The following is a 26896-nucleotide window of genomic DNA, read 5'->3' as shown; positions in this document are numbered from 1 at the left end:
TTACCCTCTGATGTGTCAATTTTCCACTTCCAAAGCCAGCCAAAGAAAAAGAGTATTAACCACGAATCCTAAGTATTAGCACAGAAAGGAAAATATTATGAAAAATTTGATGTGATTATCCTTCTTTGGAGATCAAAGGATATCAAAATCCTAGATAGAATGAACACAAAATCCTAGATAGAATGAACACAATACAGTATAACTTTAAAGGTAGACAGAGGAAAAAGGTGTAAAGTTCTCCACAGGTGACATAACTTCAGTTTTGGCAGAAAAATATCATCTGGGCTTATGTCATGAAGAAACAGAGCTTCAAGTTGCTTTTATGGACAGCAAAAAGGCAGTTATATACTAGAGATATAATTCAGCCGAGGCAAATACACACTGGGATAACTCAGAACCCAGAGAGAAAGAAAAAAGTCAGTTGACAGAGAGTTTGTTTGATTGTTTGCTTGTTTATTGAGCTATCAGGGTTATTTAAATACCACAAGTGTCACCTGGACAGGACTTCTCTGACCTCTCATTTAGAGACTTTTCCAAGCACTCACAGTCAGGAGATAGCTTATTCTGAGCTCTCGAATGGACCAGGTGGTATCACACCTCAACAGAGCACAGTTTTGATCCTAGTCACCTTCTTAAATGCAATGCAAACAACCACCTATCACAGGTGGCATGGAACAGGATGTATTGGAAAGCAATAATAATTTCATCCAGTAATGCAGGAGCAAAGATAATATTGTCTTTCTGATCTGGGCTCTAATCTGTGTTAGTTCAAAATGCAAGCCAACTGTATGAAGTTCAACAAGGCCAAGTGCCAGGTCCTGCACCTGGGGCACAAAAACCCCAAGCAGTGCTACAGGATGGGAAATGAGTGGTGAGAAAGCTGCCTAGCAGAGAAGGACCTGGGAGTATTGGTTGATAGTCGGCTGAATATGAGCCAGCAGTGTGCTCAGGTGGACAAGAAGGCCAACGGCATCCTGGCTTGTATAAGAAGCAGTGTGGCCGGCAGGGCTAGGGAAGTGATTGTCCCCCTGTGCTCAGCTCTGGCGAGGCCACACCTCAAGTATTGTGTTCAATCTGGGCCCCTCACTACAAGATATCAAGGTGCTCGAGCGAGTCCAGAGAAGAGCAACAAAGCTGCTGAGGGGTCTGGAGAACAAGTCTTATGAGGAGCGGCTGAGGGTGCTGGGATTGTTCAGCCTGGTGAAGAGGAGGCTCAGGGGCAACCTTATTGCTCTCTATAGGTACATTAAAGGAGGCTGTAGCGAGGTGGGGATTGGTCTATTCTCCCATGTGCCTGGCGACAGGGGAGGTTTAGGTTGGATATTAGGAAGAACTTCTTTACTGAAAGGGTTGTTAGGCATTGAAATGGGCTGCCCAGGGAAGTGGTGGAGTCACCATCCCTGGAGGTCTTTAAAAGATGTTTAGATGTAGAACTTAGTGATATGGCTTAGTGGAGGACTTGTTAGTGTTAGCTCAGAGGTTGGTCTAGGTAATCTTGGAGGTCTCTTCCAGCCTAGATGATTCTGTGTGATTCTGTGTGTGTGAAATGCTGAGCAATTTTTAAAGGAATATTGCAAGCCAGTGGAAGTGAGAGCTAGCTAACTACCCTGTGTTCGATTTTAATAAACCAGTCAACTCAAACTAGTAGGAGAAAAAGGTGTTATGTGAACCATTAGCATGCAAGGCATGCATGTGCCAGCAGGAAGGCTCTGTGGGCTGGCACAGATTATTCATCTGAAAGCAACTTCATCACTGAGGGAGTGTCAGTTACAGCTGTAGTACCAACAGAGCTAGCACTGAGCGTGTCATCGGATATCAGCCCTGGCTGAGCATGATGGAGGAGCTTCGTAAATGGCCTATAACTAAGTTTATAAACCCCTTCAGTCTCATGCTTCCCACCGGAGACAGAGATGTCACCCCAAGAGCAAAGGGCAGAACAGGCGCTTGGATGCTGCTGTTCTGACACAACCTTTGGGAAACAGGTTAGGAGTGAACAGTTTTGCAGTGGTGTCCTGGATTTCTTTCAGTTTGGCTTCAAAGGCCATTTTCCTCTATACTAATACTTCAGTAGAAAAGGAAACAAAGTTACTTTCTATTGGCATCATGGCAACTGAAATAAACATAAGCAGAGCCTTTCCTCCACCAGAGACAGGATCTGAGCCCTAAAATAATTCACTTGCCACTCCAGGTGGAAGGCAGCAATGCCTCCTGCAGATGCTGGGAAGCATTCATCTGAGGATAACAGGGTGTCAGCTCTGCAATTTATATATATCCTCTCCCTGTTACTCCTCCACTGGCTCCACGGCAGAGATAAAAACACCAAGCTGCACCTAAAGCCAGTAACGGGCACACGCTTCCAGTAAGTGATGGTGGTGACTCATTAGGATACATTAAATTTCCTTTATGAAATCATCTGGAAAACCCAGTGGTGGCACCAGCCTTACCGTCTTTAGGAGTGTCCGGTTGTCCCTGAGGCTCCCCACCATGCCGACAAAGGAGACGCAGAACATGGTGAAGCCCAGCAGAAGCAGGACAATGGCCGGAGCGAGGAAGATTCCTTCTAAGGTTTTGTGCTTCTGCCTCTCCACTTCAGCATAAATCCCTATGCAAAGGATCATGAGGCCAAGGATCTGGAAGGGAAGCATGAGATGGGTATCAGGCGCCAATCGGAAAAAGCAGAGCCTTTGAGGGAAAGGTGAAGGTGGAAGAGGGCCCAGGGACAACTTGTGTGGGTATTGCTGCTCCAGCTAGATGCACATTAGTCTGATGGGATTCGTCAAGAAGAGCTGGCTGATGTCACCACCTCTCAGTTATTTTTCAGTGGCCTTGGGAATCTGGAGTGATCCCAGTTGACTAGAAGCTTGCAAATGTCCCAGTTTCCAAGAAGGCTAAGAAAGAAGGCCCTGGTAATTACAGGCCTGTCAGCTCATTTCAGTGCCTGGAAAAATTATGGAGAAGAGTATTCTGGAAGTTACTGAAAACCACCTGAAAGACAACACAGTCATTTGTCACCGCCAACATGGGCTTACAAGGGAAGTCCTGTTTAACTAACCAAATTAACTTTTACAACAACGTTACCCACGTAGTTGACCAAGGGAAACCAGTAAATATGAACTTTTTGGAATTCAGCAAAGCTCTTGATGCTGTTTCTTACAGTATCCTTCTGGACAAAACGTCCAGCGTACAGCTGGACAAATACACGCTACAAAGGCTGTACAACTAGCTGACAGGCTGCGCTCAAAGGGTAAATGGGGTTACATTGGGCTGATGTCTAATGGGTACTAATGGAGTTCCCCAGGGCTCCATTTTGGGGCCAGTTCTCTTCAATGTTTTATACATGATCTGGATGCAGGACTGGAATGCATGCTAAGTAAGCTTGCAGCTGATATTAATTAGGAGGAGCTGCTGACTCCCTTGAGGGCAGAGTGGCCTTGCAGAGAGATCTTGACAGTTTGGAGGGCTGGGCAATCACCAACTGCAGAAAGTTTAACAAGAGCATGTGCTGGATTCTGCACCTGGGACGGGGCAATCCTGGCTATATGTGCAGACTGGGGGATGAGAGGCTGGAGAGCAGCCCCCTGGAGAGGGATCCGGGGGATCCGGTTGATGGCAAGTTGAACACGAGCCAGCAGTGTGCCCTGGCAGCCAAACGGGCTGACCGTACCCTGGGCTGTTTCAGGCACAGCACTGCCAGCTGCTCAAGGGAAGTGGCCGTCCCACTCTGCTCTGCGCTGGTGAGGCCTCACCTCAAGTACCATGCACAAAAATGGTGAAAAATCTAGTGGAGAAGATGTAGGAGAAGTGGCTGAGGTCACTTGATTGTTTCAGCCCTGAGAAGAGGAGATGGAGGGGAGGCCTCATGGCGGGCTGCAGCTTCCTCTCAAGGGGAGCGGGACAGGGGTCAGGCGCTGCTCCCTGCTCTCTGGTGACAGCGATGGGACCCAAGGAAATGGCATGGAGCTGTGACAGGGAAGGTTCAGGCTGGATATTACGAAAAGGTTCTTCACTGGGAGGGTGGTTGGGCACTGAAACAGGGAAGTGGTCACTCCTGCTGGAGTCCAAGAAGTGTTTGGATAATGGTCTTACAAATACGGTTGAATTTTCTGTGGTCCTGTGTGGAGCCAGGAGTTGATGATACTTGTAGGTATTTGTCAGCTCAGGACATTCTATGATTCTATGCGAGCCAAGCAAAAGACTTCCAGCTCCAATGCATTTAAAACCCAATCCCAAATGGTGCTGTCAGCACACAGCGCATCTCCTTTGCTCTTCAAGAGCACTTGAGAAGAGGCTGCTCTTCTGGCTGTGAATTGGATGTATAAAGGCAGCATTATACACCTAGCTGAAGAGTTCTGACCTTCATTTTACTAGGCTTTTCCACTCCCCTTCCTGCTTGTATATGTTTGGATGCTTGGGCTGGCTCTTGCCCTGGGTTTCATAGACCCCATGCTGTCCAGAGGGTGGCAGACATTAACACTGCCAGCCCACCCTCCCCAAGTTTCCCCCCTACATATCATGATCCCCAAAACTACTCATTCCACTATAGCACCTGCCTTGAGCACCAAATTGCTCTGAAACTCATAGAAAGCAACTAGATCTCAGACATCATAAAAAGTAGCAATGGATTATGACAAACTTCCGCCCCACCACCACCTCCTTTAATGGAATGGCCATAAGTGGAAAAAAAGTGGTGCTGGGATAAAACAAGTCTCCAAAAAGGCCTGTTTTCATCCTTTCAGCTCCTGCAGATCCAAAGCCAGCAAGGTGATTCCAAGCGTTTGGTGCTGTTGGGTGCCATTTGTCAAATGTCTGGTACTGAGTTGAAACCTGGAAAGTTTAGTGAGGAAAGTGAGGAGCATCCTGAGTGATTTTCATGCTGCTTTTTGCAGTTCTTCCCACACCAAATACCAGTGGAAAACTCCTTCAGGAAAGATGCTGGCTGCAGGTGCCCGCGTTCAAAATGCTGTACTGCCAAAGAGGATAAAACCTCCTTTTCTTATTCCTTTTCTATTGCTTTCACCTTTCTAAGGGGCTACATTGTTCCTAACGAGTTTGCTCAAAGCCTTCCTGCTAATTTGCTCTGACAATTCAATCCTTAATTCTCACACAATGTATGCTCCTTTGGGGAGATGATTTATATTCTTCTCTACTCTGGTAGGACACTATTTGTGGAGAGTTATTTTAGCTAGTTTATGTCCATCCACCACTATCCACTTCCAAGCTACATCTCTTCTGTAGATGAACTGAAATCTCTCAAAAAAATTAAGCTTAGACCTGTGATATTTTACAAAATGTTAGCGATTTGAAACTAAACACACAGGCCTATTTCTGATGACTGCCTTTTAATCACACTTTTATCTTTATCCTCTATTTTAAGCATCAGCTCAGTGCATTGGGATTAGGCTTGATTTAATGTTTCTCTCTTACACTGCGACCCAGCAAATACATTTGGATTTGAAGGTAGGGGGTAGATACTAACACACAAAATGCATCTCCTGCTAATAATCCCCAATGTCTCTCCTGCGTGACAATCAGAAACACTTTCTCCATTTTAATTAATGATATGTGATGTGAATGAAGGAAGAGATTTTGGAAATGCATGACGGAAATCTGGAAGTGAGGCTGAGGGCTGGAGACTCTGGCTAATGAAACATCTTGCACAGGCTGGGCTTCACCTGCTACCAAGGGAGCAAAACCAAGGAGGGTTTTCAGGATGCAGTGCTTAAAAATAGCTTTTCTTGGGCTGAAATCATCCTCAAAACATTTAAAGCACGTGGCATGCAGGAGGCTGTGCTGGTCCTTCCTCCCAGCATCACTGCATGCAGCCCCAGACCCTGCTCTGAGTGCATGGACGGTGCTGTGCACCTCAAACTCTTCCCTTCCCCAGGACTAACAAGCAAATTTGAAGAAGCAAAGTTGGCAAATACTGTCTTGATCTTCTTGATTTTTTTAGCTATCTCTGCTCAACTCCTAGTTTAAGAAGTCACCCAGCACTTCGCAGACTACTTGGCTTAGGGTTATCACTGTAGGCTGGACCATCTCCACACTCTGCCTGCTAAAAAGCACCCTAAAATTAAAAAAAAAAAAGTGAATTGCTGCCACTCAAAGCACCTTCAAGCACAAGAAAGAATCTCACAGAGCAACACACACCCCAAGGAAGGGAATGGATGTATCGGTATGTCTCCCACCAAAGGGATATTGCAAAGGAAATCTCACTGGGCTTGTCTGAGAGGGGGAGAAGGGGAGATGGGATGTTATTGCCATACAAATTCTGTCAAAGCAGGCATTTTTGATTTCTAGTGTCACTACCACTGTCTACTACCCACACTCTGTGGCATGGTAAGGCACATAATGAAGCCTGCCGGTAAATCCTCTGTAGTTAAATTATCAACTGCCCAATGATCACCTTAATGCAGCACAAACACCAGGATAGTCAGCAGCTGGTAATTACAAGTGCTCTGCAATGCATCCAAGACAAAAAGCAAATCTGCACTTGCTCTGTAATGATAGGACGATTATCCCATTTCTATATACTAACCATGCGATCAAATCATCACTGCAGGGAAAGACAGTGCTCCAATAGCAAAGAAAGGAGCTGAGGGCTGTGGGGTCCTGAGAGGGAGCAAAACTACGGGGAGTTTGGCAAAAATCTCACTGATTGAGGGGTTATTTAGAGCCCTTGGAGGTCACTAATGCCAAGAAATGTGACGAAAGGACATTAATGCACAGACAAGGTAAAACACAGCTCTGATTATGCCGGCAGTGTTCAGGAATGCCAAATGGGAGGCATGACCTTGCAGCTAACCCACAGGTGTTACAGGGAGTTTGCAAAGCTGTCTCTGAGCAATGGATTCTCTGGTTCTTGGTGTTGCTTCTACATCCTCGTATGACTCGGCTTTTGCAAAGAGGCAGCTAACCAATGCTAACCAGAGACACACATGGTCCTACTCTCTCCTAAAAATCTCATTACTACCTAAGAGGTGCCACATTCTCCTTTTCCAAGAGTCAAAAGACCTGAGTGTAATGGGAGCCACTCTCAGTCACAGGCAAAGCAAACAGGTCCCGCAAATCCCAGGGGATGTAAACATGGCCAAAGCAGCGCAACCTCAAAGCCTGCCAAGGGCCAAGCAGCAGACATGGCTCATTCCAGGGCAGGCAGCATTAATTTAATGAGTCAATGATAATGCCAGGCAGTAATTTCTCCTTATTTGGGAACACGAAAAAGTCATGACGATGGTGGCTTCAAGCCCATGCAGACCCAGGTGGACAGATTATGGGTCCTGGTCCATAGAGGAGAGGAGGGAATAGAGCATCATTTTGCTCTCCATTCAGCTGACCAGACGTAAAACTCCAAATCTTGTTCTTCATGTACCTGGCTCACAATAAAATCAATTTTTCCAGTTTTTGAAGACCTGTCAGCCTTCAAATTAGCAGACAGGGCACTTATTTTCCTCTTTGAAAAGTCAAAATGTTTTGCTGTAATGTAAAGGTGAGAAAACATGATAAAGAAAATACTGAGTACTTTTAATCATTAAAGGATAGAATCATGGGATTAATAATACTGTGGTTAACTACGTCATATAATACCTAACCACTGATAGTATGTAGGATTGTAAAAAATATGCTTTTATGATGGCCAATTAAAATAGCAGTTTTTAAATGTATGGAAAAAGTAATAATATGAAAAAAACATTTATTTAAACAAATCGATTTACACTCAGCTGAATCCTTTACAACATTTTCCTTGCAAAATGTGGGAAAGTTACTCATGAAACAGAAGATTTTACCATAACGGAAATGTTAAATGCAAAACTTCCTGTGCTGTTGGATTATTCCAGCAATCTCAGTGTAGGGGACAAATGAGTTTGAAAACAAGCCTTTGGCACCAAGCAATTTTCCTTTTCTAAGTCAGGTCACAAACTGAACTGCTCCAACAAGCAAAAAGGATGATAAATTGTATTAAATGTGCCTGGATAAAACCAGCAAGGAGAGCTGTGACATGCTGGCTGTCGCACACCTTATGTTTCTTGCCCTGTAAACATGAACATCCAATGCACAGCAGAGGCACCACACAAAAAATAAAAGTCATAGCTATCTGCATGATAGCAGATTTTTTGTTGTTGTTGTTGTTGTTTCATTTTTATTTTCTGGAGGCACAGACCAGATCTCCAGCAGTTTGGGAGATGATGAGACCTTCAAGAAAGAAAATGTAATGGGCTACAGTGATGTCAGCTGTGACTTGTGGTAAGCGGCAATAAACTGCTGGTCCAATCTGTGGTGCTCAAACCTCTGGGCAATTTGCTCCATGTGTGGTTTAGAACCACTATCAGAGTTATCCCACACTTCTTTACTGTTTTTCCCACCTATAAATATTTGCTTTCATTACAGGAAAGTGCTGGAAAGGATCCAGTGGTGTTATTCTCTCTATTCAACCAATTTGCTGCGGGCTGGGACACCCAATACTAGGAAGCTGTGATGCATCTCACCCCGAACCTCTTCAATCCTTCCCAGTGAATCACATCTTTTCCACTTCCCCCCCCCCCCCCCCCATGGGGGCTACATTTTCAAGGCCTTCACTCAGTGCAAGCAAGAAGTTTCTGTACAATAATTATTATCAAGTGCATATGGCCGCAGTGAAGCCTGGCTCCAGTCACATCTGGTTAGTGAGACTGAGCAGTCCAGGAGAGCCACTGAATTAATACAAAGGTGACATGTGCAAATGAGGCCAGAAGTAGGTCAGGGGAGTGAAAAGGACGCCAGAGCCATGCAATCCATATGGACTCAGTGTTCAACACGCATATACAAGGACCACCCCAAGACCAATAATGAGCAAATACATCCCTCTAGGTTGAAGCCAGGCTGGGTCAGAGCCAAACAAAATAGCCTTTTTTGCCAGTCACCAGGGAATTATGAAGTTTCTGCTTGCTCATGGATAAGCACACAGTAAGTAGTGTGCTCCTCCATCCTGAGCTCTGCAAAATGCCTGTCCCACAACACACTCAGCAATCCATCAGCATCTGGCATCATGACTGTGCTCATGCATCCCCTCATTAATCTGCATTTGCAAAGTGCAGCCAAGACCTAGGTTCAAAGTGACTGAAAGAAAAAAAAATTGCACCTCTTCCCTCATCCCCATGTGGCTTAAAGGCATTTTTAGGAAACCACAAACTGAGCAAAACTCGGAGTTTTAGAGAAAACAAAACCATGGTAACAGGTTTTCCCACAGATTAATTTTGCAAGCAAAAATATTGCACTGTCTCTTACAAAAAACTCCAGGCAGCTTCACTCAAGCCAGAGGCACAAAAGCTTTATAAATTTCAGGTTTCTGACTCTCACTGAGTGCAGCAGGAGTCCCACAGGGGTTCTGGATGCCCTCAAGATATACTTGACATCTCTTTTCCCATCAGGAGCCTTCCAGCCCCAAAGGCCACACAGGAATCTGAGGAGATACTCTGGAAAAGAAAAGCCTTTTTTTTTTTTTTTTTTTTCTTGTTCTCATTCATGCCCTGAGGCAGACACAAGTTTGTTTTGGTGTGGTGAGATGACACACTTCACCATCCCCAGCTAGCAAGGATGAGCGTTGCTCTCCAAGCAGCTCATTGATAATAATAAAAAGAAATGAAATAAAATACAAAACAAAATAAAATAGGAAAAAAGCATTTTCAAACTTTGCTTGCAACCCTGTTTTCTGTTCTGCCTGCCTGGGAACACAACAGATACTTGTGCAATCAATTGTACAAATTAAATATGCATACCACTATACACACCCAGCCTGCAACAGTGCATGGGGCAAATATGATTAGACTTCAGGAGGAAATATCTGTAAATATTGTGGACTGCATTATGCAAGATTAACCCAGGGAAGGTGCTAAGTTCACATCTAATCTGTTAACTGTGGATGCACTGTCCCTAATGAAAGAGGAATTTCCTGCCAGCTTCCCTGGCCCAGACACGTGCTTGCACCCTCCCAGGTGCCAGGGAGGCTTCACCCTAATCATATCTGATTCAAAACTGCTTAAAAACAAGCTTCATTTTTTCCTCTAAAAATGAATAAGCCTGGCCAAATACCCACAAATGCCACATCCATGCTAATAGGCATTGCTGGCTGCTTCTATGCTCAGCTTCAGCCTCATCCTTATCAAACCACATAAAGGTAACAGCTGAGATGGGCAATGCTGTTGTCCAATAACTTCTTGCACCATAAAAATGTTACATTTCCATTAAATTTCCACGTTTGTGATCCACATGTCTTGAAACTCAGCTTTCTGCCATAGAGGAGTTGCAGGAGCAGCTCTGGGGATGGACAGTCTGAAGATGATGGTCTTAAATCCATCAAAACCTGCAGTTTCACCCAGCATTGCCCTTTTTAGACCCAGATAGTTCAGGGCACAAGAGACTTTGCAACACCCATGGCACCTGATTTTACCACAGGGATTTGATACCTTGAAAGAGGAAATTTTGACACTGGAAAGTCGTATCAAACCCATGGGACTAGCACCGTGGGGCCCATGCCAGTAAGACAGCAAAGTAAACCCGAGCACCTACCGAAAAGAGGGTAGCATAGGTGGACAGAGCAAATTTGACGCTGTAGTAATAGAGGAGGGAGTTTCGGCACTCGGAAGCTTGTGCCATCCCTGCAGCTCCGGCTGGGGGGGGAGTTGCTCGCTGCTTGCCAGTCCCTCCCTGCCCCGGCTGCCCTCCACCACCGCCCGAGGAGCGCGGACATGCACCGCACCGCTCTGTGCGCAGCCAGCCTTCAACTTGAACTGCTTCCGCCTGGCAGGAACCCAGCGTGAAAGAGGGAAGGCAGAAGCATGAGCAGCTGGCGTTAACCCTTTACTGCCTTTGCTGTTTGGCTTTCTTGCTGAGATCGACAGCAAACCTCTGTTCAAGCAGGTTTACTTCAAGACGTGTTCCAAAAATCGGTGTCTGAGTAGGTCTGTAGAAATTTTTTTACAGCAAATGTGTTGCAATCAGGGCTTCCTGTCCTTCCCAGAGTGCTGGAAGAGCCCAGTGCAACCCTGCAGTGAGAAACTCCAACACCCAGTGAAAGGCTGAGCAGGAGTCATTTCAGGAGATGCACTTAATTAAGAGTGACATTCAAGAGAACGATTTTTGAGAAAACTTGGCTTTATCCTAGAATTTATGAGTAGTTTCAGGGTGACTCTCATCCCCACTGAATCACAGGCAAATCTGAAACCTCTGGTACAATAAATCAGGACAGAATGCTACAAGCACGTTGTAGACTTGTTCCCAGCATCATTTACCCGTCAGCCAGGTAAATAACCACCCATATTCCACAAGTGGCAAATTATGTCATATAACTCTTTCTAAAAATCAGATTTGTGCAGCATGGATGGGAAAAGTGATAAAACTCTCTGATTACTTCTATATGACAATGTTTATGGAGAATTTTCTGTCTGATGCACTCCAGAAAGGAGAGATTTCCTTATACAGTGTAGATTTTCACTATTACTCAGACCTTGGGCTCTGAGGAAGTCTCATGTGCCTCAGAAAGTTTTTTTTTTTCTCCTTGAAAAAATAAAATAAAATCATTTGCACACCTGCAAAAGCAGTGTCAAGACCCTCTCCACACTCCTTGAACAGCATTTTCCCTTGCAAGCTGAACACCCTTAATCAGATGTACAGAGATCTTTAAATTTAACTTTTTTTTTTTTCTTTTTCCTTTGACTGAATAAAATTTATACCATGCTTTCTTTTCTGTAAAAGATAGACAATAAGAAATAAGCACTCTTCTGGCTGCACAAATGCATACAGATGCTTTGCCACTTGCATCTGTAGAGCACTCAGAGATGAGGAGATAGAAACCAACCTTAAATCATACATTTATTTATTACTAACATTACCATAATGGATAGATAATGCACAAGCTGTGCTGGACACAATGGAGATGCAGGCAGAGCTTTTAGAAAGCTTAACATTGAGCTGAATAATTCTAAAGTCCGCATTTATGCAAGACTTGTAATTTTATTTAAGGTCGCTTATGTGTAATGTTCTCAGGGTACAGAGGGAGCAGGGAAAGGGGACAGGAAAGGAGCCCATCTATAGAGGAAGCAATTTGGGGTCACTGAGTTTTATTCCTGAATATTTTTCACCTCTGGAGATACTAGTGATGAAAGACTAACAAATAAAATAAAATACGATCACAGGGTGAGTCACCAAGAAAGGACAGTAAGATCTTGTACAAAAAAAAAAAAAAAAAAAAAAAAAAGACAGACAAACTTAGGACTAGACACCAGGAATCCACACTTGGCTATATGACATAAAGATACCCAAGCTAGCTAGACTGCATCCCTAAGATGAACTCAGCTCATTACGTGAAAACCACACCTCCTGAAGAGGAAGTCTCCTCCTCATAAAAATATTACTCCTCACTGAAAACCACCCCTTACAGCATATGCATAGTAGATTAAAAATGCTACTGTATGTAGCATTTCATGTTAAAATGCTAATTAGAAATATAGGAACTTCTGTTCACCAACTGTAATAATTAACTGATAATAAGGAAATAGACTAGCATAAAAAACTGCGATTGGGACAATCAGTGTGCTAGCTTTATGAAATTACTACTAACACTCATCTTTGCACAGACATGAAATAAGTATCTCAGCTCTGTGTGTTGACTGTCTCTTTGCACACTGGTGAAGAATCCAGTTTTGGGACAACACTAGCACATGCTACTGGAGCCAGGTAAAGGACCCAGAGAGGCTTCACACATGTGGAACAAGCTAGCTTTTAACGGCTTTTAATCATTAACGTGGTACCATTCCTGGTAGCATCAAGCCCAGGCAATCATTAACTGCAGGAAGAAATGCCTCAGCTGGCATTTAACACTCAGGACTAGCAAGGACTACAGAAACTGCTGGATGTCAATCAGCAGTCAAAATTTGGGGTTTTGCAGTCATTTGAGGAGGCAATGCTGCTACTGGGGGGAGATTTTCCACCAACAGAACCCCGTCCCCCTCCAACACCCAGGGATGGGGATTTCCCATCCACCCCACATATTACCCCAGGCTTTACAGGCAGAAAGTTTCCTGTAATAGTTCTGCAAAGCCAAAACTGAGTCTGCAGGAAAATGTGCTAAACCTTCTGAGGGACCATCTTGTGCTACTGATGTGCTCTCTCCACAGTGGTCTGCATGCAGCTGGCATAACAATAAACTTAAATAAAGATGCTGCTTCTTCCCTTGAGTGGGGTTCCCAAGCATATCAAATCACAAATCATTGGCATGATTAGTTTGACAAGCCTAGGCATGTGGCTACCTCCTCCAACATTACCAGCTTTACCTTTACCATAAGTTTTTTCTCCAGCTTCAGCCTAGAAGTACAGAGAGGTCCTTACGCAGGATTTTTGGTGCTCTTGGGGCAAGGAGGGGACCTGTTTGACCTGTCTGCTTGTGGCTCTGCTAGGTGCAAGGCGAGCCCTGTGCAAGTAGACAGAACTTGGGAAAAGGGTCTTTGGGAGCTTTTGTTATGGATCTGGGGGTCAACGATTAGATGCATGGCCTTTTAGAGCTCTGCAGTGATTTTTCTGAGCTGCCAGATGGAAGCAGAGGTGCTGTGCACTGCTTTCAGCTGCAGCTCTTGGGTTTTGTTAGCTGCATATGGGACAGGGTCAACCAAAATCCTCCTTAGTATCCCCAATATTTAAGTGGTATGGGAACAACTGGCTTACCACTAGAGGTGGTAAAGGAGCAGGCAGTCAGCATTTGCTGATTCAATGACTGGGTTCACTGCCTTAATTGCACCTATTGAATAAATTAGTGAGTATTGCAATTGATCCTATTGCAATTCCTTACAGCCAAGTTGGAGTTGGAAAGTGCTAATTTAAAGTTTAGCGCTTCAGCCCAGGCAAAGTCACGTCTTTGCACACAGGACTGGTGCACTGATGGGATCTGTCCTGCTCTGTCTGAGCTGGGGAAGCAGCAGTTACAACAGTCTCTCCCAATCCTTCATCAGACAGCCACAACAGCACCTAAATTATGGTTCCTCCCAACCAGATTACCATTTAATTGCATGAAAAGTGATGCTGCTACTGCTCTTACTTGCACTTCTTTTGCAAGCCAGACACACTGAACTGTGAGGAAGAAGCACAAAGCAAATGATGCAGAGTATTGATCCCCTTGCTGACTGTGTGGATGCACTTGCAGCTATTTCACATCTCACAGTGACACCTAATTGAAGACAAATTGCAACCAAATTATCGAAAAAAAAAAAAAAAGTGTCAAAAACGGAATGAGTTTTGAATTACTGTTACTCCCAGCACCTCTCTTCAGCTACTGCCTGGGAAGATGGGAAGGTTCCCAGTACCCTCATTACAGCTTTGCTGCTTCGCAGATGGGTTTTCATCTTGTCTAAACCATGGGTGAAGGAAAGTTTTGCTACAAGCTCCAAAGGAAGGGACAAATCATGGGCAAGTTATTCACAGTGAAGAGCTTTGCAAAAAGGAGCAAGAGGCAGGAAAAAAAGTTGTTGGACGCCCTGCAGCATTTAGAGATTCATCCTGCAAGGGAGAATGTTTGAAGCCAAACAGCATAACAGGCTTAAACTGCAAGCTACCTCCTCTTTTCCCAGCTGCCAAACCCTACTAAAACCCCATTTGCTGATTCAGAGTTTGATTTTGCTCCCTGTTATCCCAGAGCTGCAGAAAGAAACTTTAACTTGTCCCTGTGATTTTATTCACTAATATTTGTGCTGATCTTAACCCCATTTGCAAACTTTGATGTTGCATTTCTAAACCAGTGGCATTTGGCTAATGCTTTATTTGACCTTTTAATGCCCCATGCTCCATGCTCTTGAGTCATATGCAGGTTTTTTCCTTCCCTTTCCCTTTCCCTTTCCCTTTCCCTTTCCCTTTCCCTTTCCCTTTCCCTTTCCCTTTCCCTTTCCCTTTCCCTTTCCCTTTCCCTTTCCCTTTCCCTTTCCCTTTCCCTTTCCCTTTCCCTTTCCCTTTCCCTTTCCCTTTCCCTTTCCCTTTCCCTTCTTTCCCTTTCCCTTTCCTTTTTTTCAATTAGGCAATGAATACACCAAGCTGCATATTTCTAAATGAAACACTGTGTGTTGCATTCTTCAAACCTAAACTACATTTAACCACAAGCTCCCATATTACACAGTGCCCTTCCCCATCCTGAATTGTTGCCTTGGCTTCACTACACCCTCCTGCAGCAGATGAAAGCACCAACCTGTTTAATAAACACATCAACAAATGAAAAGACCTTCCATGGTGCAATAGTATTACTGAAGTGATGACTTAGCCTGTATTTTCCCAGGCAGGCAGTGATTAAAGTGGAAACATTTTGACTCTGCAAATCATGGCACAGCTGGCTCAATACAATAATGAGTGCAGCAGCTATAAAGAATAAAGTGAACCATGGGGGGGAAGAGAAATAGCTTTGAGGGATTAAGATAATAAGCAAGCAATGTTGCATGATAAAGAGCAGGAATAAAACTGAAGCATTAATGTGCAATTTTCTGATTTGTAAAACACTCTGATTACAAGAGAAGGGTAAAGCGCGGGTCTTGGGGGTGCCAGGATCAGCATCACACTGCAGACACTGTGCCCATGCCAGTGGCAAAAGCGATGCGGAGCAGAGGCATTTCTAGCTCCTATGGCTCAGTTTTACTCAAGCATCCTCCTCGGTTAGCACTGGTCTGCAGAGCATCACTTCTAATTGCACAGGATGGAGCAGTCCTCCATAAATCTGCATTATCCCCTCAGGAAACAACTGATGCTTCCAGCCTCAACAGCCTGAAGCCCTACAACTTTATTAGGGAAGGCAGGAGAGCATCCCCTTTTTTCTCTGTATTTTCAAGGCTTGTATGTGCCACAAGTTTCTGCTTTCTTCCTTATATCTCCTACAGGCACCATTCACTGGGTCCTTTTTTTTTTTTTCCTCTTTTCTCTTACTTTTTAGACATTTTGGTGTGTTCCCCCCCTGGCAACTTGCTCTGCTGAGAATCATTGCACCAGTGCTGGAGCTGAGTGGGTAGGTGCAGATGCACAGAGCTCAGGTTAAAAACCAACAAAAAAACATACATGATGGAACATCTGACAGATACTGCTTCGTCAAAATATTGCTTATAATTAGGGGCTAGTTGTACTGGGTCTGGCTGGGATGCAGTTAACTTTCCCTGCAACAGCCCAGACAGTGCTGTGCTCTGCATGTGTAGCTAGAACAGCGCTGGTATAACACAAGTGGTGTCTACTGCTGAGCAATACTGGCACAGCATTTCTGAAACAATCTTATCACTTTCTGGGCCAAGAGGCATGGCACTGAGTGGGTGTATCACATCCCTTACCACCCACAAGCCTCTGGGAAGGCTGAGAGGTACAATGGACTGTTAAAGGCCATGTTACAAGCATTGGGTGCTGGGACATGGAAACAATGGGACATAAATCTACCAGATCTACTTGGCTAGTTAACAACAAAGGGTCTGACAACCATGCTAGTCCTGCTGAAACAAAACCCCTACACATGGTGAGAGGAGCTAAAGTCCCTGTAGTGTACGTAGGGAAGTGGATGGGGAAGGCAGTGTGGGTTGCTTCTGCCTCGGGAAAAGGCAAACCCACTTGTGGGATGGTCTTCCCCCAAGGACCGGGGTATACCTGGTGGGTAATGCAAAAGAATGGGGATATCAGGTGCGTGCCTCGAGGAGATTTAACCTTGGGAGAAAACTAATCTGTAATCTAAGTTATACGTAGTAGGAAGACACTGCAGGATCAACGACAGGTCAGCTTTGCAAGGAACCAGGCAAGTGCATCAACAACTCGAGCTAAGCTGGTGCTGGCATCCAGAAATCCAAGAAATCCAACTCTGCCTGCCCTAAGTGACTGCTCTGGCAGATAAAGACTAAATCATCACCAGTTCTTATGAATGATTTTGAGAAAGACCTATAGAATGAAAAGATGTACCTACCTATCAATCTGTTAAAGGGCAAGGAACAATGGTGATGAGAATACTTATATGCTAAAGTACATTGGACCTGAGAGTGACACAAATGTTATGGAATAAGAGGTGGAGGTTATACTGGGTCTGGCTGGGATGGAGTTAACTTTCCCTGCAACAGCCCAGACAGTGCTGTGCTCTGCGCTTGTAGCTAAAACAGTGTGACAACACAAGTGTGGTGTCTACTGCTGAGCAATACTGGCACAGCATCAGGACTCCCTCTAACCCCCCTGAGAGCCAGCAGGCTAGGGGTAGGCGAAAAGCAAGGAAGGAACATCACCAGGGCAGCTGACCTAAACCAACCAAAGGGATATTCCATACCATCTGATGTCACACTCAGCAATAAAAGGTGCAAAAAGGAAGAAGAGGGGAGGGGTGGGCTCTCGTTGTGAAAACGTCTGTCCTCCAGAACAACGGCTACATGCGTTGAGGCCCTACTTCAAGGACGTGGTCAAGCATTGCATGTTTGTGGGAAGTAGAGAGTAACTTCTTTCCTCTGCACTTCCACGCAGCTTTTGATTGTTGCTTTTTTTCCTCTTTTCCCCTTTCAATTTTTTCCCTTTAGTTAAAATGTTTAATTAATATTATTTTTTCCTTAGTAATTATTTTCCTTTAATTAATTTATCTTTCTCTCAACCCGTGAGTTCTTTCTCTCCTTTTCTTCTTCCCTTCCTCTTCTGAGGAAGGGGAGTGAGATAGTGGTTGTGGAGGAGTTCAGCTACCTTGCAAGGTAAAACAACCACAATGTTATGTTCCAGAGTACAGAGACAGCCAAGCCAGACTTATAGTACCAAATATATATAACTATATATAAATAAACAAAATTAAGAAGAAAAAAACAGTGTTTGAAAACATAGAAGCTATAATTGCAAAACGAAGGTGAATTTGTAGCTCATACCTGGCAGCTTTGATTTTTTTTTTAAGATGTTTTATTATTTCATAAACCACAGGAAAAGAGGTGTTTTTTTTTTTTTTTTCCTATTTTCTATGCAAAAGATGTTCTCTGTGTGCTGTCTGCACAGTCTGAAAAGACTCAGCTCCAAAGCATTCCACCAGGTTGACGACCTGCTACAGCACTTAGATATATGCAAGTCGATGGTGCCGGCGGGGATCCACCCGCGGGTAATGAGAGAACTGGTGGAGGAGCTGTACAAGCCACTTTCCATCATTTATTGGCAGTCCTGGGTATTGGGGGAGGTCCCAGTCGACTGGTGGCTAGCAAACATGACGCCCATCTACAAGAAGGGCCAGATGGAAGACCTGGGGAACTATAGGCCTCTTAGTTTGACCTCAGTGCCAGGGAAGCTCATGGAGCAGGTTATCTTGAATGTCATCATGCGGCACTTGCAGGGCAACCAGGTGATCAGGCCCAGTCAGCATGGGTTTATGAAAGGCAGGTCCTGCCTGACGAACCTGATCTCCTTCTATGATAGTGACATGCTGGGTGGATGAAGGAAAGGCTGTGGATGTGGTCTACCTTGACTTCAGTAAGGCTTTTGACACCATTCCCCACAACATTCTCCTTAAGAAACTGGCTGTTCATGGCTTGGACTGGCGTATGCTTCGTTGGGTTCAAAACTGGCTGGATAGGTGGGCCCAAAATGTTGTGGTGAATGGAGTCAAATCTAGCTGGAGGCCAGTCACTAGTGGCATCACCCAGGACTCAGTACTGGGACCAGTCCTCTTTAATATCTTTATCGATGATCTGGATGAGGGGATTGAGTGCACCCTCAGTAAGTTTGCAGATGACACCAAGTTAGGTGCATGTGTTGATCTGCTCGAGGGTAGGAAGGCTCTGCAGGAGGATCTGGAAAGGCTGGGAGATGAGTTGTTGGAAAGCTGCCTGGCAGAGAAGGACCTGGGAGTATTGGTTGATAGTTGGCTGAATATGAGCCAGCAGTGTGCTCAGGTAGCCAAGAAGGCCAACGGCATCCTGGCTTGTATAAGAAGCAGTGTGGCCGGCAGAGCTAGGGAAGTGATTGTCCCCCTGTGCTCAGCTCTGGTGAGGTCGCACCTCAAGTATTGTGTTCAGTTTTGGGCCACTCGCTACAAGAAGGACATTGAGGTGCTTGAGAGAGTCCAGAGAAGAGCAACGAAGCTGGTGAGAGGTCTGGAGAACAAGTCTTACGAGGAGCGGCTGAGGGAGCTGGGATTGTTCAGCCTGGTGAAGAGGAGGCTCAGGGGCAACCTTATTGCTCTCTATAGGTACATTAAAGGAGGCTGTAGCGAGGTGGGGATTGGTCTATTCTCCCATGCGCCTGGTGACAGGACGAGGAGGAATGGGCTAAAATTGTGCCAGGGGAGATTTAGGTTGGATATTAGGAAGAACTTCTTTACTGAAGGGATTGTTAGGCATTGGAATGGGCTGCCCAGGGAAGTGGTTGAGTAACCATCCCTGGAGGTCTTTAAAAGACGTTTAGATGTAGAGCTTAGTGATATGGTTTAGTGGAGGACTTGTTAGTGTTAGCTCAGAGGTTGGACTAGATAATCTTGGAGGTCTCTTCCAACCTAGATGATTCTGTGTGATTCTGTGATTAAGTCACTGCAGTTCTCTCTCTTCATTAAAATGCTTCACTAATTAACTGACAGCAAATCACAAACTCATGACTGCCTCTCTTACTCAGCTGCGTGTAGCAGAGGCACAAATTCTTCCCAGACTCCTTCCCACCAACATCAATGTGCAACTCTGGGCCAACACACTCCATTCCTATAGCAATAGAGAAAACCAAAGCCTCTAACACAATGAAAGCTTTCAATTTGCAGATGTTATCTCCAGAGTGGCTTCTGTTTGTTTTTTTTTTTGTTGTTGTTTTGTTTTTTGTTTTTTTTCCCCCAATCACGCAAGCCCAGATTAGAGCCCTGACAATAAAATAAGCATTCCCCAGTCCAGCTGTACTATCCTGATCTCATTCGCACGCCTTCAAGAAAATAGGAACCTGAACAGTACCCTCCTGGGTACGTCAGAGTCTAGGTAGTTTGGTGTTAGTGTTGGTGTTAGTGCCCATCGCCAGCAACAAGGACTTCCTTCCCAAAGCCACTAACAATGGTGGAGGATATAATATAAGGAGAGGAAGCATCTAGAGGAGTAAAAAAAATTAAATAATAATAATAAAAAATTAGTACTCTGCATGCCCAATCATCCTTGCACTTTCTTGCTGATGATCTTGAAGAAGAACATGGAAACTGGCTTTCTCCCTCTTGAAAAACACATGCCAGAACAGGAGGCTGGGTTGAGCAGATCCCTGTGATTTGCCCATTCAGTGGTCTTCTACTCACCTAGGGTTTCAGGGTTGTCTTTTCCTCATGTTGTTTCCTTGAGACCCTATAGTTTCATGGATATGATGCATAGCCTTTCAGGCTGTAACTACAGAACAAATTCCTTTATGCTCTTGTATGCGCAGCTCAGCTTTATCACTCTCTCACACCAGAAGTCTCCTAGGCTTAGCCATTTCTACTCCTTCAAACCTGAAGCAGAAATGCCACTCTGATACAGGCTTCTTGCGTCTTATCCACCTTCTGGAGCTGAGTCTCATGCCTTGGATATGATGATGATAACTCATCTGCAATGATGGACAGTAAGAAAAAAAAAAAAAAACACAACAACAAACAACAACAACAACAAAAACAAACAAACAAAAATAATAATTAAAAAAAACAGAGCTGAACTATATATCAAACCTTATAGAGCTCTAGAGCAAAAGCTGAAACACACAATGCCTGAAATCAACTCATCACCAACAATTCTCACCCAAAATTATGCATTTTATGTGGAATTCAAAAGCTTTTATACTCCATGCCATCACAATATGTTCGTTAAGGGAAAAAAAAAAATCACCTCGCAGTACAAAGTCTTTCTACGCTTTTAAGCCAACACTAGATCCTTTAGTGTACCTTAGAGGAGCATCTGAAGCAACCAGAAACAAATATGATTAATGGGAAGGAAAAGCAGTCCCTGTACTAAGTTGTTCTAAAGACTAAAAAGCCAAACATCAATCTGAGCAGCACTGAAAGCAACTGTAATGTTCTGCAGCTGCAGCATTAATCACCCTGCTCAACTACACTGTGGAGAGAAAAGCCAACATCTCAAGGTAGAAAATAATCCTGGCCATATGCAGGACCAAATTTTGGTTTGATGCCATTGTGCCAAACTTGCAGTTTGTCTCCATACCTCTGGTTAAAAACCAGCACAAAGCCAGGTGATACCAGTTCCCAACAGCTACTACTTGCACGAAGCACTAGCAGGATACATTTGTTGGATATCCCAGGGAGAGAAAATATTTACAATCATGTGACATAACATATGGATTTGTGGGAACATAAAAAATAAAAAATATATCAGGGTAAATAAGAGAATCTCTCTGTTGGCCAAGTAAACTGATTTATTACACTTCCAAAATGTTGCTTTTGCTGGTAGTCATAAACCAAAACCTACAACTCAGAGACAGCAGAGCAGTAAAGATGTGCAGTAAAGGATCACCTCACTTCTCAGTGTCCTTCAACTCCTATCTAGTGTAGGTCGCTTCCATTTTGAAGCCCTAACAAGTAAAAGGAGGGCCCTGAGGAGCCACTGTAAGGTACATTTATGTATACTGTAGCCCTAAGTAAACAACTGCTTTGTGTTTACAACCATACATACTTGGGAGATGATTAAAGAAAGCAGAAAGCACACAAATTCAGTCCTCTGACACCCAGACATTGAATAGGGGTTAACAACCAACTCCAATTTCTCTATGGCAAATATATAGATTTTTTTTAATCCTTTGGTTGTTGCTTCCTTAGATGTGTCAGTCACACTACATGTTATTTTAAAGTCAAGCATGCAGAAAGAAGAATTGAATAACTTATTGCCAAAAATAGTCACTTTCCCTTTGAAAGTCACCTTCCTGCTTCCTCTGCATTGCACAGGCTTCTTGGAGGAAAAGCCTCTCAAATTGTACAGATTTGCTATTTAAAAGCCATTTTGCATACAACAACAGGTTTCATTTAGCTGCTTGCTAAATCCCCAAAGGGCACCAGTTCCTATTTTGGACTGAAGTTCATGCAGGAGAGAAGCACACATTCTCTGAACACCTTCTGCAGAGTCATTTAGGTGGGCTCACACACATGCTGTGGAGCGTCTTTGTCAGGGGATAACATACAAATGAAATAACCAAGACCACCCCCCCTCCCCCCCCGCCCCCCCCCACACACTATTTATCCTACTGGCAATAGTTCTTTCACCCTGAAACCTCTGCAACTTCCATACCTAATGGAAAAGGTGGGACTGCAAGAGCTCAGGCCACCTTCCATGCCTTACAGCTCTTGAATTTCCCCCAAGCCTGAATTTTAACTCTGAGAAACTAAACTGCATTTCACTTCTTGAAGACTTTTTTTTTTTTTTTCCTCTCAAATCTCCAAACAACTGTGCCTACTGCTTTAGCAATAGCTTCACCACTCTATCCTTGTAGTGGTTGGTGGTGTGGGATCAACATGTACAGACCTCACACAGCTGAACTCAGAGCAGCTGGGAAAATACAGACTGAGTAATTTGCAGGTAGAGCTTGAGAAACATTTGCAATGCAAGACAGCAGCGCCAAGTGCCAAGCAAGTAGCTCAAGTGGCCTTTCCACCAGTGCTCCCCATTGCGACCTAGTACAAATCATTGGTACCTGTAGCAAGAGCTACTTTCTGTTTGGGCTTTTGTTAGTAAAAACACTGATGGCTTAAAAATCCCTAGTGCTTACGTAAGCCAAGAGACATCAGATTCTGATAAGCCTCTGGACAAACACACTGAACATATGCTTTGCCATATTGATCCATATTGAATCCCCAAGAAGAAAAATTGGTTCTAGATAGAGAAATACTGTTCAGCATCAAATAGTGAAGTTTTATCTATTGAGAAATGCAATCAGTTCCTAGAACCAGTATTAAATGTCATTAATGGCCAGACAGATGCAAGCTCTGGCTACTAAGATAGATTGGAGTGGCAAGTCATCTATCTCAGTGCTAATCAAGCCCTACTGGGTAAAACACAGCTGCTGAGTTCAGCACTGCACAACTATATCTTCCTTCCCTAATTCTGAACAAGTGCTAGTTCAGATGGTCTGGCAGTCCTTTCCCTTTGCCATAATATTTTACGCTAAACGCACTTTCTCCAGCACCAGTCTCAACATTAACTCACTGCATGAATGACTCGCCTCTGCTGCAGGAAAACCAGCATCCACTTGGAGGAACTCCATTTAAACAACAACAACAATAATAATAAAAAACAATAACACAAAAGCAATCATATATAAGTAAATGAAATAAAGACTGTTTTACCAAGGACAGGGCATCTCTGCTGGCCCAAAACCCCAGCACAGCTCAGAGGGATCCAAAATAACAATGCAATACACACAACATGTGCTTCCTCAGGAGTCAAAATTAAGTGCAAAGCAAACTGACGACCACATCTGTGTACAGATCAACCCCTACCCCTCCCTCCAGCCCCTTCCACCACTCCTTTGATCCTTAACCATCCCAGTGGCCTTTTCCCATGTTCAAAAATCAGGAAAATAATTAAGGTCTTGTCTGTCTCTTGCCTTTAGGAGCTTTATCTGTCCTGACAGCTGTTGGAGCCACTCATGGTACAATTATCCAATCAAGTCCTTCCTCCAGCAACATGTGGTGAGGGAGAGGAGGCAAATCCCTCACATTTCTGGGGTGGGTGGCACCAGAAAATACAGTGGGTTCCTTTTGCCATCATCCTACCCTGAAACAGCAGCACACAAGCCACCTTGTGCTTTCCTCCATAGTATTTTGGTACAGAGCCAAATACAAGTCATGTGCAAGCCAGAAAGGTCCCAGAGCACAAGGGTTTTGCAAGTTTGCAGATTAAAACCATTTTTATTCCATCTGTGCTGTCCGCAAGCTTCCTCCAGAGACACAGTCTCTTCCCTTGGACCCATCGTCATCCTAGAAGAAACATGGCTGAAAATACAAACTCACCCACAGGTATCTTTGCTGTTCCCAGTTCTGGGGTCAGGATCTTCAAGGCCAGCATCTCTGCATGCTTTTCTGCCCTTCAGAGAAAGCAAATTTCTTTTAAGAGCAAGGAATATTAAAGCACAGTCTTCCAGGAAATATTGAGGCATGTCTGACAAGACCCAGCACATTCAAACTTGGCAATTTCTCAGATGCCCTCAGGAAATGCTTTTAAGGAGGGAATCCGAAGCTCTAGCTGAACCAGTCAACTATTTATAACCACATTTTCTGGCATCCCCAAAAAGCAACCATGCTGCAGAAAACCTTAACTAACCTAAGAGTTCTTTTTTTCTTTCTTTTTTTTTTTTTTTCTTTTTTAATGGGAACCCAGCATTGGCATGCTTCACTCAGGAGATTGGCCAGCTGCAAGCAAATCTCATCCAGCTGAAGTTCCAGAATGTTTCTACTCATCTCAAACAATGGTTGCTACTAAACCACGTGGTGCAATTGCTAAACTTTTAGGAATGGAAGTGCAAAGTGTTTGGGAAGATTTGCATGGGGCCAGGATGCTGAAATCTCCCCACATTACCCCTGAACTTCCCTCGCAGCAAGGCAAGGAGACTCTGCAGCCTCCCACATAGCTCCTTGTCATTGCCCTTCTGTCCCCATCACCAAGCCAAGTTGAGGCACATCCTCTAACAGGCTTTTAATTGCTCTGAAACATACTCCATCTTTGGGCATTTGCTTGCAAACATGCAAGTCAGGACCAAAAAAACAGGAGGAGTAAAGAAGAGAGGCAACTTGAGCAAGATGTATTTGGGTTTAAATTGCTTAGAGCAATCATCCAATTTAGCTGACTTCATTTCATTTGCGCACAGCCTTGCAAGCAGGACTGTTTGCGTTACGTATAATCTCCGCTCTTCATTTAGAGCACTTTTGGCAGACATTGCTGGGTGGAAATAAAGCCATCATTTAATAAATAAAAGGCCAACACTTGGAAATGCATGGCACTCCTGCCATAACAAAGAGTTATGTTGAGAGGAAAAGCAGCAGAAGTGTATGGCTATTTCTTTGTGTGCTGCTCGCAAAGCACTGAAGAAGACAAAAACAAACCAGAAAGCATTTTCCTCCTGTTAGTGCTTAAAGGCAGGAGTTTGCAAGGTGCAGTAACTTCCTGGTAAAAATGCCATCATTAGAGAGGATGAGCTTGCACCACATTCCATTTTTGAACCCTTTTAAGTCTTCTTTCTGGGTCTCATTCAGGTCTGTTGCTGCTCTTCTGCCTCTGTGGTGGTTCAAAACAGCTGCCAAGTGACCCTGCCAGTATGTTTCTGAGAAACTCGGAGGAGCTTTGTTAAAATTGCAACAATCCTCCCCAGATTCCACAGATCACTTTCACCATCACTTGCTTTCCAGCATTCCCTGAGCACTTGGTACAGGGTACATCAATAAATTCATCCTCAGCCTTGGATTTTATTGCCAAGATGACATGGCTTAATATTTCTTTTTAAGAAAAAAAAAAAAAAGAAAAAAGAAAAAGAAATCTTCTTCAATTACTCCTTCTCTTTAGTCTCCAGTGCTGCTGTACACTAGCACAGAAGTTGTGACCAACAATGCTTCAAGCTTTTCAAAAGGGCATGACACTTTCCTATCAGATACACCCTCATGAAATAAAAATGGAGATTAAAAGATTCTCAGTAGCGGAGAATCAGCTACATCCACCTCAAGCAAGAGTAACTGAACCTTAATACCACTGCATCTTGCAGATTTGATTAAGAGCTTGCTTTCAGGAATAGGTGCTCCATCCCCCTCCCCTACACCCCCCAAAGCTTATCAAATCCATAAGCATGACAACAGCTAAAAAGATAACGGGTCTTAAAAGTTCCCACTGCTAAGAAACCCATGGCTTGCAGGAGAAGAACAGGGGAGAAAAAGAAGGGTAACATTTTAGATAAAAATACAACTGTAAAAATACATTTAATATTCTTTTGTTTGTTTTACCAGCTCTTTCTCTTCTCACCCAAGCCAAAGTAAATATTTTTCAAGTCTTCTGGCTAATTTGCCAAAGAAATGTTGTCCCAGAAGGCTGACTCACCTAACTGAACTCCATTTTAACTGGATTTGTTCCTTCAGTGGGCTCAGTGCCTGAGGGATTAACCCAGCCCAGGATGGCTTCAGCAAGCACTGCTCTGCTGCTGAACTAGGTGCCAAACTCAACAAAGCCAGGTGACAAACTCAAAAAAAGGCTGCTTGGTATGTTCTAAACCCTTGAAATACTGCAAGTTTGGCATGGTCAGATCTGCTGTTCATGAACAGAGAAGGACTGGAGGGCGATGTAGTGGCTGGGAGCTGTCTTGGGCAGAGAGACCATGAAATGTTAGAGTTCTCTACTCTTGGTGAAGTCAGGAGGGAGGTCAGTAAAACTGCTCCCCTGTACTTCCAGAGGGCAGACTTTGAATTGTTCAGGACACTGGTAGGGAGGGTCCCTTGGGAGTCAGTCCTCAAAGGCAGAGGGGTCCAGGAAGGCTGAACACTCCTCGAGAAGGAAATCTTCAAAGTGCAGGAGCAGGCTGTCCCCTTGTAAGGTCACCTGTAAGGTGACGTAGCAGGGAAGAAGACCGGCTTGGCTAAACAGGAAACTTTTTGCTGAGTGTCCAGGAGAAAAAGGGAATTTATGTCTGTTGGGAAGAAGGGGCAGGCAACTTGGGGAGGGTACAAGGAGGCTGCCAGCATATGCGGATAAAAAGTCAGGAAGGCCAAAGCTCAGCACGAGCTCAGCCTGGCAACAATGGTAAAAGGTAGCAAAAAATGTTTTTACAAATATATTAACAGTAAGAGGAGGGTAAAGGAGACTCTTCATCCTTTACTGGTTGCAGGGGGGGAACATGACTATTGAGGATAAGGAAAAGGCTGAGGTTCTCAATGCCTTCTTTACACTGGTCTTTTCTAAGACCGCTTATCCTTGGGGTACTCAGCCTCCTGACCCAGAAG

General features: G+C 44.2%; 1 protein-coding gene across 5 annotated transcripts in view; it reads right to left on the bottom strand.

The window, feature by feature from the left end:
• Nucleotides 1–12218, bottom strand: part of LOC311424328 (tetraspanin-15-like) — a 53951-nt gene extending 41733 nt beyond the window's left edge. For 4 of the 5 annotated variants that reach the window (XM_084499375.1, XM_084499372.1, XM_084499374.1 and 1 more), the window contains exons 1-2: nt 10543–12218; nt 2445–2630 (exon numbers count right to left, since the gene is read on the bottom strand). In XM_084499375.1, the coding sequence (XP_084355501.1) occupies nt 2445–2630; nt 10543–10629 (273 nt within the window). In that variant the 5' untranslated portion in view covers nt 10630–12218. The remainder of the gene's footprint in view (nt 1–2444; nt 2631–10542) is intronic. The other variant, XM_084499376.1, reaches the window with a different exon arrangement.
• Between the last annotated feature and the right edge of the window lie 14678 nt (nt 12219–26896).

Source organism: Aythya ferina (assembly GCF_964211825.1).
Source record: "Aythya ferina genome assembly, chromosome: 27".
In the NCBI taxonomy this organism is placed as follows: Eukaryota; Metazoa; Chordata; class Aves; order Anseriformes; family Anatidae; genus Aythya; species Aythya ferina.
Note: the sequence above shows the minus strand (reverse complement) of the source record. Positions and strands in the feature narration are given on the sequence as shown.